Source organism: Bos grunniens, chromosome 2, assembly GCF_055505025.1.
Source record: "Bos grunniens cultivar Pamir isolate PY7600 chromosome 2, Bosgru_T2T1.0, whole genome shotgun sequence".
Classification (NCBI taxonomy): domain Eukaryota; kingdom Metazoa; phylum Chordata; class Mammalia; order Artiodactyla; family Bovidae; genus Bos; species Bos grunniens.
The window spans coordinates 11,584,967-11,607,153 of NC_141166.1; the positions used below are offsets into that span (position 1 = coordinate 11,584,967).

The following is a 22,187-nucleotide window of genomic DNA, read 5'->3' on the forward strand; positions in this document are numbered from 1 at the left end:
GGGTTGGGAACATCCGCTGAGGAAGGAAATGGCAACCCACCCCAATATTTTTCCCTGGAAAATCCCACAGACAGAGGAGTCTGGCAGGCTACAGTCCATAGGATTGCAAAGAGTTGGACACCGCTGAGTGAACACATTCACACATGTCCTGTTTGATACATTGATGGGGATTTTTGCAAGTTCATTTATTCCTACTGATATATTATTTTGTGGTATTCATAGGGCCACCTGAAATCTTCACTTCCTAGAGGTGGAGGAATAGAGTCCTTGGGGTTAGCAAGACTCAGGTTGGCTAATTAGCTCTTGGAGCCCCTTCTTGATTATTGTGTGTGAGCAATCCAGCCTGTCAGCCTATCTTGTTCTTCACAAAATTCCCATTGTTTGGGACTATTTGACTCCTCACAGGTCAGTGAATTGCTTTTATACCCAAGTGGGAACAGTATATATGTATATTTTATAAATAGGAATTCAGTTAATAAAAGAAGCAAAGTATACATGTGCTAATTTTTCTTATGGAAATAAAAAAATTAAACATATCCTGTACTAGTCACCATTCTTGTGTGTTTTAACTAACTTTTTCTATTTGGAAAGAGGAACTAAAGAGCCTCTTGATGAGGATGAAAGACGAGAGTGAAAAAGCTGGCTTAAAAATTCAACATTCAAAAAACTAAGATCGTGGCATCTAATTCCATCACTTCACAGCAAATAGAAGGAGGAAAAGTGGAAACTGATAGATTTTCTTTTCTTGGGCTCCAAAATCACTGCAGACAGTGACTGCAGCCATGAAATTAAAAGACACTCCTTGGAAGGAAAGCTGTAACAAATCTAGACAGCATATTAAAAAGCAGAAACATCACTTTGCCTACAAAGGTCCATATAATCAAAGCTATGGTTTTTCCATTAGTCATGTATGGATGTGAGAGTTGGACCATAAGGAAGGCTGAACACCGAAGAACTGATTCTTTCAAATTTTGGTGCTTGAGAAGACTTTTGAGAGTCCCTTCAACTGCAAGGAGATCAAACCAGGCAATCTTAAAGAAAATCAACCCTGAGTATTCATTAGAAGGACTGATGCTGAAGCTGGAGCTCCAATACTTTGGCCACCTGATGGGAAGAGCTGACTCACTGCAAAAGACCCTGATGCTGGGAGAGACTAAGGGCAGGAGGAGAAGGGGGATACAGAGGATGAGATGGTTGGATGGCATCAGTGACTCAATGGACATGATTTTGAACAAACTCCGGAAGATAGTGAAGGGAAGCTTAGCGTGCTGCAGTCCATGGGGTTGTAAAGTTGGACATGACTTAACAACTAAACAACAACATGAACCCATGGCCTTTCACAGATGCAACTTGCTCCAATAATTGTGACAATAACAATAGGAAAATAATTATGTTGTTATTAATGCTGCAGTTGTCACACCTTGGCCAATTAGAGGTTGGTTCCTTAGACATACTTGCACTGCTAATGCTTCTTAAAGCCTTCTGGTGTTCTGGCAGCAGGAGGACATTCCACCTCATCCAGTCTGACTTTTTTCTTTTCCCAAGACACAGACTCAGTTCTCCTCCTTTGCATGGAGAAGGATACAGAGGGACCCTGCTGTTAGAGCCTTCTTAGTAGTCACTCATGAGTGGAAGCATTTCTCTCTTCAAGTTAGGAGTTAACATTTATTTTTCCAGTTTAACAGAGCATGTTGCTGTACCTTACATTTGTTATGCTGACAAATACATTGTGGATAGTTTTTTTTTAGATGCTTTGGCACTCCAAAAGGCATTAGATTGGGAAAGACATAGGACATGGGTGTGCCTCTGGATTGGGAAGGCAGGGTCAAATATCCTGCTTTAGTCACTTCATCTTCACAACAACCAAGTGAGGTAAGCGCTGTTGTCATCCTCATTTTACAGATGAGGAAACTGAGCTTCCCAACCTGCTTTTATGTCATAGACATATGAAGAAAATGGGGCCTGTGTGGTGTGCTGGACTAAACACTTAGGGCTGGCAGGCACCAGAGGTGCAGAAGCTAAAGGGGCACTCATCCCAGTTTGTCCAGGACTTTCCCGTTTTTTTGGCTGCACGCATGTGGGATCTTAGTTCCCCAACCAGGGATGAAACCTGTGTCCCCTACATTGGGAGCATGGAGTCTTAGCCACTGGACTGCCAGGGATGTCACAAGAATTTCCCATTTTTAAAACTAAAGATCTCTTGTCTTGGAAACCCCTCCAGTCTCAGTAAAACCAAGATGCTTAATCATGCTTCAGAGGTCTCTGGTCAAGCCCAGCCTGCCTGACTGACCTATGTATGAATATCTCCTCGCTCCTGTGACCTGTGTGATGTACTGATGTGATGTACTGATGTGCCTAGATATTCAATGTGAGGCTCAGTAATCAGCCTGAGGTTGCAGAGCTAGTAAAAAGAGAAACCAGATTGAACCCAACTCTCTGTGACTCCTGAGCCCAGCTCTTAATCGTGATGCTTTGTCCTTATTGCCCATTCCCTCACCCTTTCAGCTCGTCTTTACCCTAAGATGCTTAGTGCTTTGATGGTCTAATCACATTAAACAGAGGGGAAAGGAGCTTATTCTTGTTTTTCTCAAACATAGTCGCAATTTTAAAGAGTGCCCTGGGTTCATTGCAGCACTATTTACAATAGACAAGAAATGGAAGCAACCGACATGTTCACTGACAGGTAAATGGAGAAAGATGTCACACACACACACACACACAGACACCCCACAATGGAATACTACTCAGCCATAAAAAAGAATGAAATAATGCCATTTGCAGCAACATGGATGGGCCTAGAGGTTGTCATACTAAGTGAAGTAAGTCAGACAGAGACAGACAAGTATCATGATATAGCTTATATATGGACCCTTTAAAAAAAGATACAAATGAACTAATTTACAAAACAGAAACAGACTCACATACCTAGAAAACAAACTTAGGTTACCAAAGAGGAAAGGGCAGGGAAGGGCTAAATTAACAATTCCGATTAACATAAACACACTGCTATATATAAAATAGATAATCAACAAGGACCTCCTGCATAGTTCAGGGAACTATACTCAATATTTTGTGATAAGCTATAAGGGAAGAGAATCTGAAAAAGAATATATGTATGCATAACTTAATCACTGTGCCATATACCTAAAACTAACACAACATGGCAAACCAACAATACTTCAATTAAAAGAAGGAAAACATTGAAGATATAAATACATAAAGAAATAGATTGCACTCATGGGCAGAAAAATTCAATATCATAAAAATATCAAGTTGAGAAGAATTGGCCCATAGGTTTTATGCAGTTGTAATAAATATTCTCAATAAGGTTAAAAAAAAAAAAAAGAACCCACCTGCCAATGCAGGAGACACAAGGGATACAGGTTCCATCCCTGGATTGGGAAGATCCTCTGGAGGAGGAAATGGCAACCCATTCCCATGGACAGAGGAGCCCGGTGTGGCACAGTCCACGGGGTCTCAGAGTCAGACGTGCATGTGTGCTAAGTCGCTTCAGTTGTCTCTTACTCTTTGTGACCTTATGGGCTGCAGCAACCCAGGTCCTCTGTCTATGGGATTATCCCAGCAAGAATACTGAAGTGGGTTGCAGTGCCCTCTTCCATGGGATCTTCCCAGCTCAGGGATCAAACCCACATCTGTTACATCTCTTGCATTGGCAAGGGGGTTCTTTGCCACTAGAGCCACCTGGGAAGCCCAAAGAGTCAGACTGACTGAGCAACTGAGCACACAGGCACGCCTGCACATTAAGATTAAGCTGGTGGGACAACCATACAAGTATGCGCCTTTGCTCTGCAATGCAACAGGTGGTACACAAGACCACATGAGATGTCATCTTGCCAAAAAATTCAAAGCTAAATATCATCAAAACTTCAGATCTAACTACCAGTTTATAGGCAGTATGGGGAACAGAAGAACAACTTAAATGACACCACCAAGAGGCAATCAGCCAAACACTCCAGAATGTGGGAAATTTCACAAGAAAAATGACCTAGTTCCTTAACAAGGAAAAAGAAAAAAGCAGGGAGGGGGAAAAGTCTAAAATTAAGAGAGACTTAAAGAGACAGATAAACTGCATGCAACGTGTGGGCCTGATTTGGATCTTGATTTGAGCAAATCAATTGTATTTGGTTAGCCAAAAAGTTTGTTCCAGTTTTTCCATAAGTTAAACAAAAATTTTAATTAAATTTTAAAAAATACTATGAGAAAATCAGGAAAGTTTAAACACTGACCAAGTATCTCCCTGGTGGTATGGTTGCTGGGGTCCAGCCCCGGCTGATCCACGGTATTCGAAGGAGAGACAGCATAGGCGACCTATTTATTTAAATATTTATCAAAGATATAAAGAGTAATAGAATGAGGATAGCTCAGTGAGGAAATTCAGTGGAGAAAAGAGGCTGAGTAGCTTGGTTTACGTGGGAGACCAATAAAACTTCAAGACAAGAAGTTTGCACCACTTACGTAGGCCGCAGGCGTCCTTCCGTTCTCCCAAAGGAGAGGAGACACTGAGGCCTCCCCGGTAGGATCTTAGAAGCCCAGGCATAATTAGTAAGCATGGTGGGTTCCATGCTCCAGATGGAGACTCAGCCAGAATGAGAGAGAGAGCGACATGGGGAGACCAAGTTTCGGTGAACAAGGCCCGCACTATTTTCCAAAGTAGTTTTTATACCTTAAGTTGTGCATAGAGGATAATGGGGGAAGGGGTAGAGTCATGCAAGGACAGCAGTTCCTGATCCTAATCGAAGCCAGACTTTCAAACTTATCATACGCAAAAGTTCAGGTGATTTACATCATCTTCTGGCCAGGAGGCCTGTTAACATTTTAAGAAACTTATTTTTCTCTAAAGGTGATTATTCCAAAGTCAGGAGCCACCCTCCGAAAGCATTAAAGTTGCATTCCTATAGGGCAAAGGTGTGGTGGGCTCAATCAAGAAAAGAATTAACTCAAGGGTCCAAGGTTACAAACATTAAAGCTACTACTTACACCAATTATATTAATCAATACACTGCCAGGGACACAGCAGGTAAGGGATATGGAGACTTAGCAGCAAACATTGGCCCAATAAATGAAAAACCCTTCACCAATACAATTTCTAATCAATCTTTTAACTACTCAAAGGAATCTGTGTTTAGACAGTTTAGAACATCTCCTGCCTCTCACAGTTGGGAGGCTCTGAACAATCACATGTGGCCAGAAAAACCTGTTCAGGCAGGCTAGAGGATTTCCACAGGAGTTTGTAGGTTGAAACACTGTCACACCCAGAAATTATTAACTGGAGCTGTAAGCTAACTCTTTTCTCAGAGAGAGGTAGTAGGGGACAGCCCCCCCGTAAAGTCAGAGGTGTAGGTGAAAGCACAAAGCAGAAAGTAGGCAGACTCTGGTTTTGGGGGTAGATGCTCGAGAATTTCCAGGGGGACCCCTGAGGCTTGATCCCACCTTTACGTATGCCGAGCCTCCTTTCTCATGACCTTTGCCATGGGCGGAGTTCCTCACGCTGGCTCCTGGCAGTGATAGAATTCTAGTTGAGCTATTCCAGATCCTTAAAGATGATGCTGTGGAAAGTGCTGCACTCCATATGCAATATGCCGGCTCCCGGCATATGGTTATGTCACGCGAGTGTATGTTCCTCGGTTCTTTGTCTCGTCACAACAAAGATTTGGAGCGACGGACATTAAAGCCCTCGGCGCATCACAGCTCTCGGGTCTTGGACAAACCGTGTTATAGCTCCATTTTATTTAGAAGATAGCAGGAGAATCCAAGACTCGAAGAGAAGAGAGTGGAGGAGTGCATAGGGGGAGAGAGAGAGAGAGAGAGGGAGGGAGAGAGAGAGAGAACGCGAGAGACAGCGAGAGCGTGTGCGCACGCGGGAGAGAGAGTCCGAGAGAAAGCGCTTTGGCTCCTCCTTTTATATGTTTTTTTCCTCCACCTGGGCCTGCCCTATGCAAATTGGGCTTAGCCAGGAGTGCTGTTTGTTCTGCCTGAAGTTTTCACTCTGGTCCTCGGACCTTAATTTGACCTTCCTTGTCTTTTAGCCACCGCCATTTTGGACTCCTTTTCCCTATTCTACCTACCTAACAGTTACTAGGAATTACTCCTGAGATAGGCTGGGACCTGGGACCCTCTACTGGAGTGCTTGCACTTTCACCTGGGTAAATGCCTCCTTGAGCAACAGAATACAAAGAAACTATAAGCAGCTAAAAATAACTGCAAGCAGGAGCAGTTGGGCCAATTATGAAAATAAGATACAAAAAGGCCACAAACTTCTGAGGTGCTGGGAGCAAAAGCTGGGTACTGTGTAGGACCCCTGCACACAGCACCACCAAGGGGTGGGGAGACCGTCTAAGCTACCCCTCCAGTCCAACCATCTGCTCCTATCCTCATCCCACTTAAAGAACCAGCCCACCCTCCTGGGAGAGAGAGTCAGGGCCCTGGTGTCTTGTTTTCATTCTGTCGTGATGCAGCGCAAGTCCCAGTAAAGCCTTGCTTGACTCTCTCGTCTGGTCCCTTATCAATTTCTATTAAATTAAAAGACACTTGCTCCTTGGAAGAAAAGCTATGACAGACCTAGACAGTGTATTAAAAAACAGAGACATCATGTTACTGACAAAGGTCCATATGGTCAAATCTATAGTATTTCCAGTAGTCATGTACGGATATGAGAGTTGAACCATAAAGAGGGCTGAGTGCCAAAGAATTGATTCTTTCAAATTGTGGTGCTGAAGAAGACTCTTGAGAGTCCCTTGGATGGCAAGGAGATCCAACCAGTCCATCCTAAAGGAAATCAACCCTGAATATTCATCGGAAGGACTGATGCTAAAGCTGAGCAAACTGAGAGATAGTGAAGGACGGTGAAGCCTGGCAAGCCTGGCGTGCTTTTACTCCACGGAGTCACAAAGAATCAGACATGGCTCAGTGACTGAACAATGAACAAGGGAGGAAGGTGGGAGCGGGGTTCAGGAAGGAGGGGACACGTGTATGCCTATGGCCTGTTCATACTAATGTACGGCAAAACCCATCACAATGATGTAAAGCAATTATACTTGGGTTAAAATACATAAATTTAAAAAAAGAAAAATGAGTCCAAGGAGGAGGGTCAGTAACACTACTGTTTTTAGATCCTCTATGCTGTTTTTAAAAAATTCTAAAAAAAAAAAAGTTCTTATCTTTTAGAGATGTATACTAAAGTGTTTATGGGCAAAATGATATGATCTCTGGAATTTAAAAATAATCCTTTGGGGTTGGGGTGGGGGTAAAGATGAAGTAAGACTGGCTCTGAGTTCATAATTGCTCTTGTGGGAGGATGGATACGGGGGCTCCTTACATTGTTCTCTCTAGTTCTGTTTATGTTGGCAAATTTTCACAATCAAAGAAGAGACGAAGCCATATCACCTCCTCCCAGAAGCCCTCTCAGTTTCCTCAGAGGGTGAGCTCCCTCCTCTGGGCTTGTCAAGCCACCTGCCACCCAGAACTGCAGTCCAGTGGCCTGCTTCTTCCTCTAGAGGGCAGAGTGGTGGCCTTGGGTCCCTCCATCTTCCCAGGACAGGGTTTCCGGCATGAATGAGACTCTTGGTCTGGGTTCATTTGTGGTCAAGCAGCTCAATCTCCAACAAGCACTTAAGTTCCTTTGATGGCAAAGGCCGGACATTGTCTGTTTGTTCTCCTGGGGTGGGGCAGCGTGAAAACTCTGAAAGAGGATATTTGCTGGTTGGTGACTGCGGCTGAGTGAGTTTCCTGGGGAATCCAGTTGCTGACTGGACCGACCGACAGGCTCTGAGGAACTGGCAGGACTGGTGCTGCTTCTTACGTGAGAGGTCAAAGGCCTGGCAAGTGCAACTCCCGGAGCAAACCCCGCTCACACTCCCCTGGGCAAAGGAAGAAAAGCCAGAGGAGCCAGATGCCCCGAGTGTCTGGGAACAGCCGGTGACTGGACGGGAAGCTCTGCTCTGACACGGGGCCATCCACACCTAGCTAGGAAGCCTGTGGCTCGAACAAAAGCTCAGGGAGAACCCGACGGCTCCCATCAGGCGAAACCCTAGGATGAGGCTGCCAGAAGTGCTGATTTTCCTGGCCTCCTGGGGAGTCGCCAGGGCTGTACCAGGTAGGCACTGAGGATGCCTGGGATCGCTGTGAACTCCGAGTCCAGGGCTGCTGGAAGCTGCTCAGGGAAAGCTGAAAATGTTGCTAAGAATAGCAAGACAGGGAGCTCAGCTGAGGAGGCTGGGTGAGAGAGTTAGTGGGCAGAGGGTGTGCTGTTTGAGCCTAAGATTGTTAAGTGGAGGTGATGGCTGGCCACAGGAGGAATATGGATATTGTTCAGAGCTGTCGGTATCTAAGAGCCAGCCAGCTGGTAGAGGTAGAAGGTAGCAGGCAGACTCATGAATTCATTCAACAAATATTGGTCGAGTAGCTCTCAAATCTAGTATTTATTGGAACTTTGTTGAAGCATTTTACTAACCTCATTCCCTTTTTGATCTGTAACACATTTTGGAATTTCCTAACAGAGTTCACTGTTGTTTAGAAATCTGCATCTGGAGAAGGGAATGGCAACCTACTCCAATATTCTTGCCTGGAGAATCCCATGGACAGAGGAGCTTGGTGGCTATAGACCATGGGGTTGCAAAGAGTCAGACATGACTTTGCGAATAATCCACAACCTCAGAAATCTGCAAGGGTTTCTTTTCTGCAAATGCCACCAGCAGATTATAATTCTGTCAACAATGTGCACGCACACACTACATGGATCCGCATCATACATGGTATAAATTTTATCCTTGCCAGATTACTCCCATTTCTCTCTTAAAAGGACATTAGATTAGCAAATGATACAAACGCTTTGTTGTTTTGTTAAGACAAAGGCAAGCTTTCCTAAGCTTGAATTTATAGTTCTTCAAAACAAAAACAAGACATAAGAACTAAAATGTCCTGGGGATTAAAAAATTATTTTGAACCAAAAAATGAATCATGCACTATTCTTGGAACCAGGGATGTGGCAGAAAAGAAACAAAATTCCAGTGCTGGAGAAGCCTCCCTTCACCTCAGGAGAAACAGACTAAAAGACACATAGACAAAGAAATACATATTCCAGGAAATAACGAGGGTTATGGAGAATAACAAAGCAGAATAAAGGAGTAGAGAGGATGGGGGAGAAAGACTATTTAAGGGGTAGCAGAGAAGAACTGTCAAATAAAGTGACATTTGACTAGAGACCTAAGGCAGCACGGGAGAGAGCTATGTGGATATCCAGAAGAACATTCCAGCAGCAGAGGACGAAAAGTTCACAGGCCCTGAGCTGGATGCACAGGCCATGTGTGCGAGCTAAAGCCTGAGGCCAGGGTGGCTGGAGCTCAGAGAATGGGGGATGGCGGGGCAGGGGGATGTGGATGTTGGGAGATCACGGGGGTGGGGCCAGCGGCTGGTGCCAGCTCACGTGTAAACTTGCAGACAATTTTAAGAACACCAAGTGAGGGAATTCATGGGCTGTTTGGTGGTTAGAACTCCATGCTTTCACTGCCCGGGTTCAATACCTGGTGAGGGAGCTAGGATCCCGCAAGCTGGGAGGTGCAGCCAAAAAAAAGAAAAAGTATATAAAAACATGCAAACAAAGGAAAATAGTCAAGAAGAACTAACATTTATTTTCTGAGTACTTACTATATACTGTGCGTATGCTTTGTGCTTGACATATATTGTCCTTTTAAAACCATTTGAAAAATGAAGTGAAAACACCTCCTCTGATTTTTATTTTTTTATTTTTTTTTAAATTTAACTTCATGGCTGCCCGAGGCTACCCTGCCGCGGCCCCCTCAGACGCCCGGCAAACGCATCCAAGCACGCAGCACCGGCGTGCCGCGGCAGCGTCCGCTGCAGTTCCCGGGCGGGGCTTGCACGCAGGCACGCATGCGCGTCTCCTCTGATTTTTATAGTCCCTGTAGTGGTGGTTTAGTTGCTAAGTTGTGTCCAACTCTTGTAACCCCACAGACTGTAGTCTGCCAGGCGCCTGTGTCCATGGCATTCTCCAGGCAAGAATACTGGAGTGGGTTGCCATTTCCTTCTCCAGGGGATCTTCCCGACCCAGGGATCAAACCCAGGTCTCCCGCACTGCAGGGAGATTCTTTACATAGTCCTGTGAAGTAGGTACTATTACCATTACATCCATTTTGTGGATGAGGAAAATGAGACCCAGAGGGAACACAAAACTCCCCAAGATCCCACAGCTGGGAAGTGGCAAGACCAAGTTCGTACTCAGCCACCTTATCCACCCTACACTTGGATGGGTCCTCTTGGGATTGTGGGTACTACTTTTTTCCCCCTCTTTTCTTCAAACTTTTCTGGACTGTATACATCTATAATCTAAAACTGGAGTTAAATTTAAAAAGAATTCCATAGCACCTGTCAGTTTTTTCAGAATCTGAGTCTCTTCCTGAAGTGCAGACTTCTGAGACACCCAGTCAGATAGCCATCACCCTTGCTTTGCATAAGGCCGTGGAGTTTCTACCTGCACCATCCTTAGCCAAGAACTTGGGTGGGGCACCAACTTGCTGGATTCATCTCCTCCCACACAAACCGGAGGCTACACAGCATTTATCCCTCAACCTCTAACTGCAGACAAGCCCACAAGTTCTTTCTGTGGGAGCCAGTGTGGGAGGCAAACATTTCCTTGAAGAATGACGAGCCTGCCTCTTGGAGCTGCTGTGAGGCGATGGTGAGCCATACAGCTAACACAAGTGAAGTGAAGTGAAGTGAAGTGAAAGGCGCTCAGTCGTGTCTCACTCTTTGCAACCCCATGGACTGTATACTCCATGGAATTCTCCAGGCCAGAATACTGGAGTGGGTAGCCTTTCCCTTTTCCGGGGGATCTTCCCAACCCAGGGATCAAACCCAGGTCTCCTGCATTGCAGGCGGATTCTTTACCAGCTGAGCCACAACGGAAGCCCAAGAATACTGGAGTGGGTAGCCTATCCCTTCCTCCAGGCAGATTTACCAGCTAACACAAGGGGTCAGTTTTAACAAGTTAACCCTTTGTGTTTTGGAGGGCAGTGGTTTACAGAGGAGGAGTTATAATTGAAGTGTTTGGGATCATTGCTTAGCATCAAAAATGATAGCTTATTATTGTTAGTCACTCAGTTGTGTCTGACTCTTTGCGATCCCATGGACTATAGCCCGCCAGGCTCCTCTGTTCCTGGGATTCTCCAGGCAAGAATACTGGAGTGGGTTGCCATTGCCTTCTCCGATAGCTTGTATGCAAATCTTAAAAAAAAAAAAAATGTCCAAATGAACTTATTTACAAAACAAGAACAAACTCACAGAGAGCGGATTTATGGTTACCAGGGGAATGGGGAGGGGGGGATAGATTGAGAGTTTGGGATTGACATATATACGCTGCTGTTTTTAAAACAGAAAATCACGGACTTCCCTAGCAGTCAAGTGGTTAAGGCTCTGTGCTTCCAATGCAGGGGTCATGAATTCGATCCCTGGTCAAAGGAACTAAGATCTAGTGTGGTGGAGCCAAAAATATATATATATAATAATAAAAATAAGAAATAAAATAGATAACTAACAAGGACCTACTGTAAAACCAAACCAAAGCAGAAAAACAAAACAAAACAAAAAAATCCCCAAAAAGGACTGAAATTGGGACCGATATTGCTTTATGGTGGGTTGTATGCATAACAGATAAGTCACGGAATCATAGGCAGTTGAAACTGATAAAACAGATAACCTTTGTGCAAAACACAAATCTTAATGCTTCAGAAAAAAGAGGCTCCAGAAGAGAAGAAAACCTGAGGTCCAAGGGGCAGAGCAGCCCAGGGATTAAGCACTCAGGCTGGTTTGTCCACTCTATGGCCATCCACCCCTTTTCTACTAGTATCGTTATCCCCATTTTACAGAAATGGGGACACTGAGGCTCAGCTGAGGAAATCTCTTGTTCAAGTTGCCATTGAATGTGTAGCCAGGATTCAAAACAAGATTTCTCTGATTTCAAATTTCATGCATGTCCTTTCAAAAATAATCCACTGCCTTAAGCCAGAAAACCTAGGTAGTACCTTTTAATATCTATGTGACCTTGAGTCTCTATTTCACTATCTGTAAAATAAGGATAACACTATAGGAGGAGAGATTAAATCAGGTGAGCTCATGCACTTACACTGCAATGTGCTGTAAAAGTTTAAGACCTTTTTTTTTTTTTTTTAATATCTAAGGTCACATGGCTAGCTAGTGGCAAAGTGCACTGTGGTCATTTCTTTTCAGGTACAGTATGAATCATAGGTCTGCCACTAACTAGCTCAGTTTTCTCATCTGTAAAATGGGTATGATAATAGAACATATTTCATCATTTTGCTGTGAGGCTACATAGGCAGAGGGCTTGGCACAGCAACCGGCCTTCAGTAGGTGCTAAATAAATGGCAGGTGTTTTCCTGCCTTCCTCTTCTTGTCTCTGACCATAAGCAAACTCACCTTTCAGACATTTTAAGACTGTCTTAGACTCTAGGAATGGTTTTTTCGTTTCCTCCACTCCAACATGAATCAGTAAAAGGATCTCACATTATATACGATTTTTAATGACTTCTAAAAATAATTATTAAAAATATATTAAATGTACTAATTTTGTTCATTTATCTGGCTGCCCCAGGCCTTAGTTGAAGCACAAGGGATCTGCGATCGTTGTCGTAGCATGCAGGATCTTTAGCTGTGGCAGGTGAGCTCTTGTTTGCGGCACGTGGGATCCCATTCATTGACCAAGGATTGAACCTTGGCCGCCTGCATTGGGAGCTCAGAGTCTTAGGAAGTCCCTAATTTTTAATGACATTTATAAATGTTGCATTTGAAATAGATTGTTGGTTTTGATGGCACAGATTTTTTCCCCTCAATTTTGGAACCAATACATTTTTTTTTTTCCAGGTCTTACACATTTCCATGGGTCTTACAGAGGGACTAGGCTCTGGGTTCTGTATCTGTTGTCCCCAGTGTACAAAGTTAGCCTGGTGACACCTTGGTGAAGAAGGAGGGCCAAGAGACTGTTTTGCCTGCCCAGGCACAGGGAGCAGAGTTGAGCTCTCAGAATTAAAGCTAGAGGGTACGCTGTGCCCGCCAGCCCTCTGCTCAAGTAGAACCAGCCAGGAGAGGACAGCATTCGTCTTCATATTGTTCCTGGCCCTGGACCTTTACCTGCAGAGGACAGCAGCTGAGTGGATGCTGGAGCAGGCAGGAGAAGGACACAGCCACCCCTCTCATCCCATCTCCCTTCCGTGGTGAAAGCAGAACTGCAGGATCCCCAGTGATCAAATTCAGAGTAACTGCTGCTTTGCATTGATGAGGGCTTATGCATTCTCATATTCTCTCTTTTTAAACCTCACAATAACTGTAAAAGGTAGGGGGCCCTGTTGTCCCCATTTTACAGATGAAGAAATTGGCAGAGAGTCAGTTCACCCAGCTAGTGAGCACTGGAGCTGGAATTCCAACCAGGTCTGTGCCCTCAACACTCACTGTAACTTGATGCCAAGTTTATTTATAGTCTCCATGATTAATGAATAATCATGATAGCTAAGATTAGTACCTTTTCTTAAAACTCAAGGATTTTGAGAATACACTCTTACTGTAAAAGATCCAAGCAGTATGGATATAGAGTTTCTTAATTTTCATGAGATTTCCCCAGATGAGGTGTCTTCATGGTAATGTTTGAGAATCTCTGGTCCAAAGGATAAAGTGTTAAAGTGCCCACCTCCCCATACCCTCTGAGTCTCACTCTGGGTCCTGGGGGTAATTGTCAGGGACAGTGGTGTGTGGAGAGTCCTCTGGACAAACACCCCTCCTCCCTTTTTTTCTGGTTGAACATGGTGATTTATTTGAAAATATTATACTTTTTTTTTTTCAAATACAGTAATAGAAGGGGTTCCAGCAAGTCATATGGAGGGAGATGTTTAGGGGAAAGTGTAGGAGGAGAAGGAGGAAAAACATTATGGGAAGCCCACCAGGAGGGTCAGGCAACCATATTGTGTGTCGTTAGAATTGAAGGTGGATACACGACTGAGCGACTTCACTTTCACTTTTCACTTTCATGCACTGGAGTAGGAAATGGCAACCCACTCCATTGTTCTTGCCTGGAGAATCCCAGGGACGGGGGAGCCTGATGGGCTGCCGTCTATGGGGTCGCACAGAGTCGGACACGACTGAAGTGACTTAGCAGCAGCAGCAGCAGCAGCAGCAGGGACTTCCCCCAGGGGGCGCTAGTAGTAAAGAACCCACCTGCCTATGGAGGAGACATAAGAGACTTGGGTTGGATACCTGGTTTGGGAAGATCCCCTAGAGGAGGAAATGGCAACCCACTCCAGTGTTCTTGCTTGGAGAATCCCATGGTCAGAGGAACCTGGCGGGCTACAGTTCATAAGGGTGCAAAGAGTCAGACACATTCTGAAGCAACTTACCAGCATGCAGGGACTTCCCCAGTCGTCTGCCTTTTAATATGGAGGGTATGGGTTCAATCCCTAGTCAGGGAACTAAGGTCTCATATGCTGTGGAATGTGGCCAAAAATTTTTTAAAAAAAATTGAAAGTAGATAAACAGGGCCTCTCCCTGCTGAATGGCGCACTTGGAGAAGTCCCCAACTGCCTCTGAAGTTGTCTAGGCTTTGACTGACTCCACCTTTCTTCCCCACCATGCTACTCTTTTTTTGAGAGTTGACCAATTAATAATGTCAAGGAGCACTTTTCTTTCTTCTGTTTTAAAAAAATACTTAGTTTTTTAAATCTATTTTGGCTGTGCTGGGTCTTTGCTGGCACACACGGGCTCAGTAGTTGTGGCACATGGGCTTAACTGTGGTATGTGGGATCTTAGTTCCCTGGCCAGGGATTGAACTCGGGCCGCCTGAGTGTGGAGTCTCATCCACTGGACCACCAGGGAAGTCCCAAGGAGCACTTTTCTACCAGGGCCATAATCTGTTATTCAGGAGAGATGGCTCTTCCAGGTGAAGCCATACACCAGTCTTCCAGTGACCAGCTTTGCTTCCTAAAGCACAAAGGCCACTGAACGTCCAGTAGCTCACTGTCCTCACTTGGAGCTTATCCTCCAAGAGCTTGACTTCTGACTCATTTTCATTTGAGGCAAAACATTAGGAGAGTTGATCCTAATATGCTAGCAACTGTGAACCCCAACTTTATAAAATGAAATATCATTTCTCAGCTACTTTGCCATATTACTTAACCTTCGTTAGCCTTTGCCCATTTGCAGGAAACTCAGCTGAAACCAACGCTGACCACCCCCTGCAATAACTCAGTGCCTCCTCAGACTATGATGGGATGCTATTTGGTGCGCTTGTACCAAGCCTAGGTGCAAAATAATCCCAGAAATGCCCTTTTTACCCTGTATTGGAAACACCATGTGGGAAACCAGGAGGGTGGTGGTGTCAAGTGCCAATTTCTCACAAATCTAAAGTCCTGTGTTTTTTCATCATTAGATCATTAGTGACTACAGGGATGGCTCTGAGACTGATTTTTTTTTTTTTTTAATTATTAAAAAGTAAAGGGACTTCCCTGGTAGTCCAGTGGTTAAGAATCCGCGTTGCTATGCAGAGAACAGGGGTTTGATCCCTGGTCGGGGAACTAGGATCCCACATACCTCAGAGTGTGCCCATGTGCCACAACGAAGACCTGATGCAGCCAAATAAATAAATATTTTTTAAAAGATCTCTTGGGGAAAAAAAAAAGTAGAGACGAAGTTTTTATTTTAGTAGGACTGTCTAACAATGGGGTCTGAGTGACACAGTGACAGATATACCTGTGTCTGGCTGGTGTCAGTGGGTTTCTATACCTCATGAGCAAGACTCGGAGAGAGCTTGAGGGACCAGGCAAGGAGGTTAACTGAAGATGTTAATTGACAGCTTCCAAGGTTGCTTCCTATAGCTATATCCTGAGCACCACACACTGCCTCTTCTAAAATTAGCCTCTTAAACAACTATTTAATTCCTCTGCTTCCCAGGGCAACCAACCAAGATCACAGTGAAAGTAACAAGAAACAAATAAAATAAAAATGTTAATTCGCCATTGTATTTATTTGTCAGACAATTGTAAGCCACTGCAGGGGACAAGTGAAGCATCGTTATCTCTGTCCCCTAGGCTTAAAATCTAATTGAGAGGAAAAGCACACACCAATTGTAATTTAAATATCTTCACTGATTAAAAAAAAAAGGAAAAATAGAAAAAACTATAAAAAAGAAAATCATTAACTTTTTCATCGGGTTCCTTATAAATATTTCTCTTCATTTTTATGTGCTTTTAAAAATAAAATGACTACCACACTACATACATAGTTTTGTAGTCTGCTTCTTTGACTTAATTTTACTTACCAGGAGAAGCAGAAAAGGAAGTCTTTATCCCCCCTTCCAACGTTACAGCATATATGATAGATAAAGGGTTAATATTATACAGACAAATGCTCTTACAAACTAAGAAAAATAATGGAACACCTCAATAGAAATAAAGAATCTGCCTGCAATGTGGGAGACCCTGGGTTCGATCCCTGGGTTGGGAATATCCCCTGGACAAGGGAAAGGCTACCCACTCCACTATTCTGGCCTGGAGAATTCCATGGACTGTATAATCCATGGGGTCACAAAGAGTGGACACCACTGACTTTCACATGAATAAAATATGTACAGAAATTAAACATCATATTTTCCTTTTTTAAAAATTTTTACTGAAGTATGATTGATCTACAATGTTGTGCCAATCCCAGGTGTGAATCTGGGAAAAAGTGAAACTGCTATACCAACACATAAATGCACTCCTTTTCAGATTTCCCTACCACACAGGCCACCACAGAGCACAGGTCTTTATTAGTATCTGTTTTGTATACGGTAGTGTGTGTGTTGATTCCCAATCTTCCAGTTTATCCCTCCCCCTCTCAATACCTCCCCCCAACCACAAGTTTATTTTCTACCTCTGTAAATCTATTTCTGTTTTGTAGATAAGTTCATTTGTACCCTTTTTTTTTTTTTTAGATTCCACATATAAGTGATATCATATGATATTTGTCTTTCTCTATCTGACTTCACTCAGTGTGAGAATCTCTGTGTATTAGTCCCTGGGTCGTGTCCCACTCTTAGCAACCCCAAGGGGTTTAGCCCACCAGGCTCCTCCGTCCATGGGATTTTCCAGGCAAGAATACTGGAGTGGGTGCCATGTCCTTCTCCAATGAGAATCTCTAGGTCCATCTGTGTTGCTGCAAATGGCATTGTTTTGTTCTTTTTAATGGCTGAGTAATATTCCATTGTATATATATACCACATCTTCTCTACCCAGTCCTCTGTTGGTGGACATTTAGGTTGCTTCTGTGTCCTGGCCATTTGTGAATAGCGCTGCAGTGAACATGGGAGTGCATGTATCTCTTCAAGTTATCTTTTTTTCTGGGTATATGCCCAGGAGTGGGACTGCTGGATCATATAATAGTTCTATTTTCAGTTTTTTAAGGAACTTCCATACTCTGCCCCATAGTGGCTGTACCCAGTTTGCATTCCCACCAACAGTGTATGAGGGTTTCCTTTTCTCCACACCCTCACCAGCATTTATTGTTTGTAGACTTTTTGATGATGGCCCTTCTGACTGGTGTGACCAGTTTTTATTTGCATTTCTCTAATAATTAGTGGTGTTGAGCATCTTTTCATGTGCTTTGGACAGGTCCTTTCTTGTTCACTGTCTTATTTGATGGTTATAGAGAAGTAGGCCAGATGTCAAACACCCTCAGTCCAACTGGCTTGCTCAGAGTCCTCAGCCTGGATTGTTGCTGTTGTTCAGTCACTCAGTCGTCTCCAGCTCTTTGCAACTCCATGGACTGCAGCATGCCAGACTTTCCTGTCTTTCACCATATCCCGGAGCTTGCTCAAACTCATGTCCATTGAGTCAGCGATGCCATCCAACCATCTCACCCTCTGTCATCCCCTTCTCCTCCTGCCTTCAATCTTTCCCAGAATCAGGGTCTTTTCTAATGAGTGGGCTCTTTGCATTAGGTGGCCAAAGTATGGGAGCTTCAGCTTCAACATCAGTCCTTCTAATGAATATTCAGGATTGATTTCCTTTAGGATTGACTGGTTTGATCTCCTTGCAGTCCAAGGGGCCCTGGATGAGGAAACCCAGTAACCTGCCTCCCTCTTCAGGGTCCCTGTGCTCACCTTCTTCTCCATGACATGATAATTAGACCTCAATTCCTTATAGTCTGTGACTAATTCCATAGAAGCCTGTGGCTCCCGTCTCTTATGGGTAGCACAGATGTATTATGAAAGCATTCTGGGATCAAGCACTCTGACACTGTAGACAGGGCAGATGCCAACAGCCAAGTCAACAAGATAATTTCATGTGTGAGAGTGCTCTGAAAAAATAAAATGGGAGAGTCATGTGGAGTCACCCAGCTAGAGACCAGATGGGTGGGAAGAAGTGGAACTCGAGCAAAGGCAGTCAGAGAAGTCTTATCTAAGGAGATGATTCTCCAGCTGAGACCTCAATGAAGAAGAGAAGGCAGCCGTGCAATGACCCGAGAGGACTGGGGAAAGCGGCAGAGGAGTCAGAAAAGAGGCCCTGTGAGGAGAGGGAGTGGGGGGGCGGGGGTCGGGCCAAGGAGAAGAGGAGAGGTCTATGGTCGGCCTCCACAATGAGGAGACTGGAGCCTAAGGCTGCCCATGTCTGAACCTCTGGCCCTCTCTGCCATTCTTTCCACTCTTGTGACCTCTCCCAGAGTCAGGCCTTTGAGGCCGTGGGCATAAAGACAAGCATCTACACACACACACACGCACACGCACACTCACATATGCACTCAGAGGTCATAGGAAGCCCAAGGGAGCATGGAAGGAGTTCCAGTTCTACACTGACTAGTCCGGAACTTGCCGGAAGAGAGAAACCAACAGCTGACACTCGAGCCTCAGACAAGGAGTTTCTGAGGTGAAGAAATGCTTGTTGAGAACTTTGAGGGCTGACATCAAAGGGGAAGAGCTGCTCCATGTTTGTGGTTTGCTGAGAAAGTGCCCGCTTGAGGCAAAGGGATGACCTCTGTGTGGTCTGCAGAGGAAGCAAGGGGCCCACATGCCAGAGAGAAGGGAAAAGTTCCTCAAGCTTCCATAGCCAACCCGGCCGGCCTGACTGGAAGCTGGTATGACCCACTTACCGCTGCTGGCAGGAAAGCCCCCCAACTCTGCCCACTTTCCTGATGAAATGGGGTGGTTGCTTTCTTTTCTCTGCCTTAGGATATTGCCCCTGTAGGAGTAATTTCAAATATGTTCACTTCAGTTCAGTTCAGTTCAGTTGCTCAGTTATGTCTGACTCTTTGCGACCCCATGAATCGCAGCACGCCAGGCCTCCCTGTCCATCACCAACTCCTGGAGTTCACTCAGACTCACGTCCATCGAGTCAGTGATGCTATCCAGCCACCTCATCCTCTGTCGTCCCCTTCTCCTCCTGCCCCCAATCCCACCCAGCATCAGAGTCTTTTCCAATGAGTCAACTCTTCGCATGAGGTGGCCAAAGTACTGGAGTTTCAGCTTTAGCATCATTCCTTCCAAAGGAATCCCAGGGCTGATCTCCTTCAGAATGGACTGGTTGGATCTGCTTGCAGTCCAAGGGACTCTCAAGAGTCTTCTCCAACACCACACTTCAAAAGCATCAATTCTTCGGCGCTCAGCCTTCTTCACAGTCCAACTCTCACATCCATACATGACCACTGGAAAAACCATATCTTTGACTAGACGGACCTTTGTTGGCAAAGTAATGTCTCTGCTTTTGAATATGCTATCTAGGTTGGTCATAACTTTCCTTCCAAGGAGTAAGCGTCTTTTAATTTCATGGCTGCAGTCAAATATGTTAGTGACCACAATTCATGTGAAAAGTTTTAATTCCCCCAGTATAAACAAAGAGTCTCAGTTAGGGTAAAAACTTAAAATGCATGCATAGACGATCTACAAAAAGAGTTAAAATAAAAGGCATTGATTTTACCCCCTTAGCAATCACATTTTCCTGGGAGTGATTAGGGAGCCAGAGGACTCCCACCCACCCCACCCCCAGCATTTACCATGTGATCTCAAGCATGTTGACCTCTGAACTTTCATTTCTTTATCACCAAAATGGAAAGGGGATAATGGTCAATCCCTTCAGGGCTGTGAGGAGGGTGATTATATAATGACCGTGGGAGGGACCACGGTTTGTTTAATCAGTCGTGTGTACCTTGGTATGAACAAGTTTCTGATTCTTTCCAGAGACCAGGTTTAGATCAGGAGAGGTGGGCCAAAGCTCAGAAGCATCAAAGAGTGAGATCAGAGTCCAGACTTTACCTTTGGTCTTGGAGTCACTGGGGGTGTGGGGAAGGGAGGGTGGAAAGAGTCGGGGACTGGCTAGCCAACCCTGAAAGCAATAGAAGGCAGACTCCCAGGCCCAGGCCCATTTTACTGGGATGGGTGGGTGTTGACTGTTGGCGCTAAGTGACACAGGAAGTGGAGGAGGAAGTGAGAGCAATGATGGAAAGTGAGGAAATTCTGGAAACAGGAATTAGGGGAGAGGCCAAACCTGTTCAACCTCTCCTTCAATAGGCATCATTGAAACCACTTACGTGTACCAGGCCCTGTGCTGGATGCAGATGAGAAAGCCACTCCAAAGCCTGTTTCTTTAGATTCCCTTCTTTGTGTTACACCTAGAGATTTTTGGCATTTCACCTCACGTCCAGAGTCACTAACAAGTAGGCCCACAATGAGAAATTCAAGCCAGTCTGAAATGACATTCCACCTTTTCTGGTCTACTACTCATAAACACCATTTCCACACATTTTTGTTGTTCAGTAGCTCAGTCATGTCTGACTCTTTGTGACCCCATGGAATGCAGCATGCCAGGCTTCCCTGTCCATCACTATATCTGGGAGCCTGCTCAAACTCATGTCCATTGAGTTGGTGATGCCATCCAACCATCTCACTCTCTGTCATTCCCTTCTCCTGCCTTCAATCTTTCCCAGAATCAGGGTCTTTTCCAGTGAGTCGGCTCTTCGCATCAGGTGGTCAAAGTATTGGAGCTTCAGCTTCGTCATTAGTCCTTCTAATGAATATTCAGGGTTGATTTCCTTTAGGATTGACTGGTTTGATCTCCTTGCAGTCCAAGAGTCTTCTCCAACACCACCGTTCAAGCACATCAATTCTTCAGTGCTCAGCCTTCTTTCCTTTTTATTTCCACACTTATTCCCCAGCCTTTTGCTGGTATTAATTAGCAAGATCTTATGATGCCTTTGGTGTGTAAGCCTTCTCCCAGATTTTTGTATATATTTCCCTAGAGCATAACATTTAGCTCTAGTTATTGGCTCAGAGAGGTGAAGCTTCTCACCCAGAGTCACACAGCTAGTATGTGGTTCCAGAACCTGGGTGCTTAACTCATCTTTGCTTTAAAACAAAGTTCTACATAGAACTCCTGAAGGATTCCTGAAGGTCACACAGTCCAATCCCTCCTGCTGCTGCTGGGAACACTGAGGTGGGGAAATAGAAAGGGTCTTGTCAAAGGTCAGAGGTCAGGGACAGAACCAAGCCTATTTTCTGCTCTGCTCAGTGCCTCCCTGGGCAAAGCCCAGCCCTGGATTTGGAGAAAACTTCCTTTCACCTGTGTAAACTCCCCTCTCCTACCCCAGGGTTCTCCTGATCCCTCCCTAGCCAGGCTCAGGGAGGAACCCATATTAAAGGGTCTCCTTGTCCCTGCAGGGAAGTTCTGGCACATCTCTGACCTGCACCTGGACCCTGACTACAAGGTGTCTGAAGACCCTCTCCAGGTATGCCCGTCTGCAGGCTCCCAGCCGGTGCCCAACGCAGGCCCCTGGGGCGACTACCTCTGTGATTCTCCCTGGATCCTTATCAACTCCTCCATCTACGCCATGAAGGAGATCGAGCCAGAGCCAGACTTCATCCTCTGGACTGGGTGAGAGCCGTCACCACAGCTACCCTTCCCTAGCCACTGCGAATGCCCCTTGCCCTCCTGGCACCTGCCCCAAACCATCTCCCTTAGTCCTCACACCAGCCCTGTTGCAGAGAGGATGAACCTGAAACTCAAAGCTTGTCCATGGGAGCCTGGGCCTGGCTGATTCCAGGGTCTGTGCCCTTGACCTCGTGTCTCCCAGACTCAGCAGAACTTGGCACTCACTGAGGCTGGGGACATGGTCATGGCATGTTTGAG

General features: G+C 45.0%; 2 protein-coding genes across 3 annotated transcripts in view; one reads left to right on the forward strand and one right to left on the reverse strand.

Moving 5' to 3' along the window:
• RPA2 (replication protein A2) overlaps positions 1-5,593 on the reverse strand; it is a 36,384-nt gene extending 30,791 nt beyond the window's left edge. Inside the window, exon 1 of the mRNA XM_086331122.1 lies at positions 5,452-5,593. The gene's annotated coding sequence lies outside the window, so the exon portion shown is untranslated. The remainder of the gene's footprint in view (positions 1-5,451) is intronic.
• A 1,943-nt stretch (positions 5,594-7,536) lies between these two features.
• Positions 7,537-22,187, forward strand: part of SMPDL3B (sphingomyelin phosphodiesterase acid like 3B) — a 32,187-nt gene continuing 17,536 nt past the window's right edge. Inside the window, exons 1-2 of one of the 2 annotated variants that reach the window (XM_086331090.1) lie at positions 7,537-8,113; positions 21,719-21,932. In XM_086331090.1, the coding sequence (XP_086187216.1) occupies positions 8,053-8,113; positions 21,719-21,932 (275 nt within the window). In that variant the 5' untranslated portion in view covers positions 7,537-8,052. The remainder of the gene's footprint in view (positions 8,114-21,718; positions 21,933-22,187) is intronic. The other variant, XM_086331091.1, reaches the window with a different exon arrangement.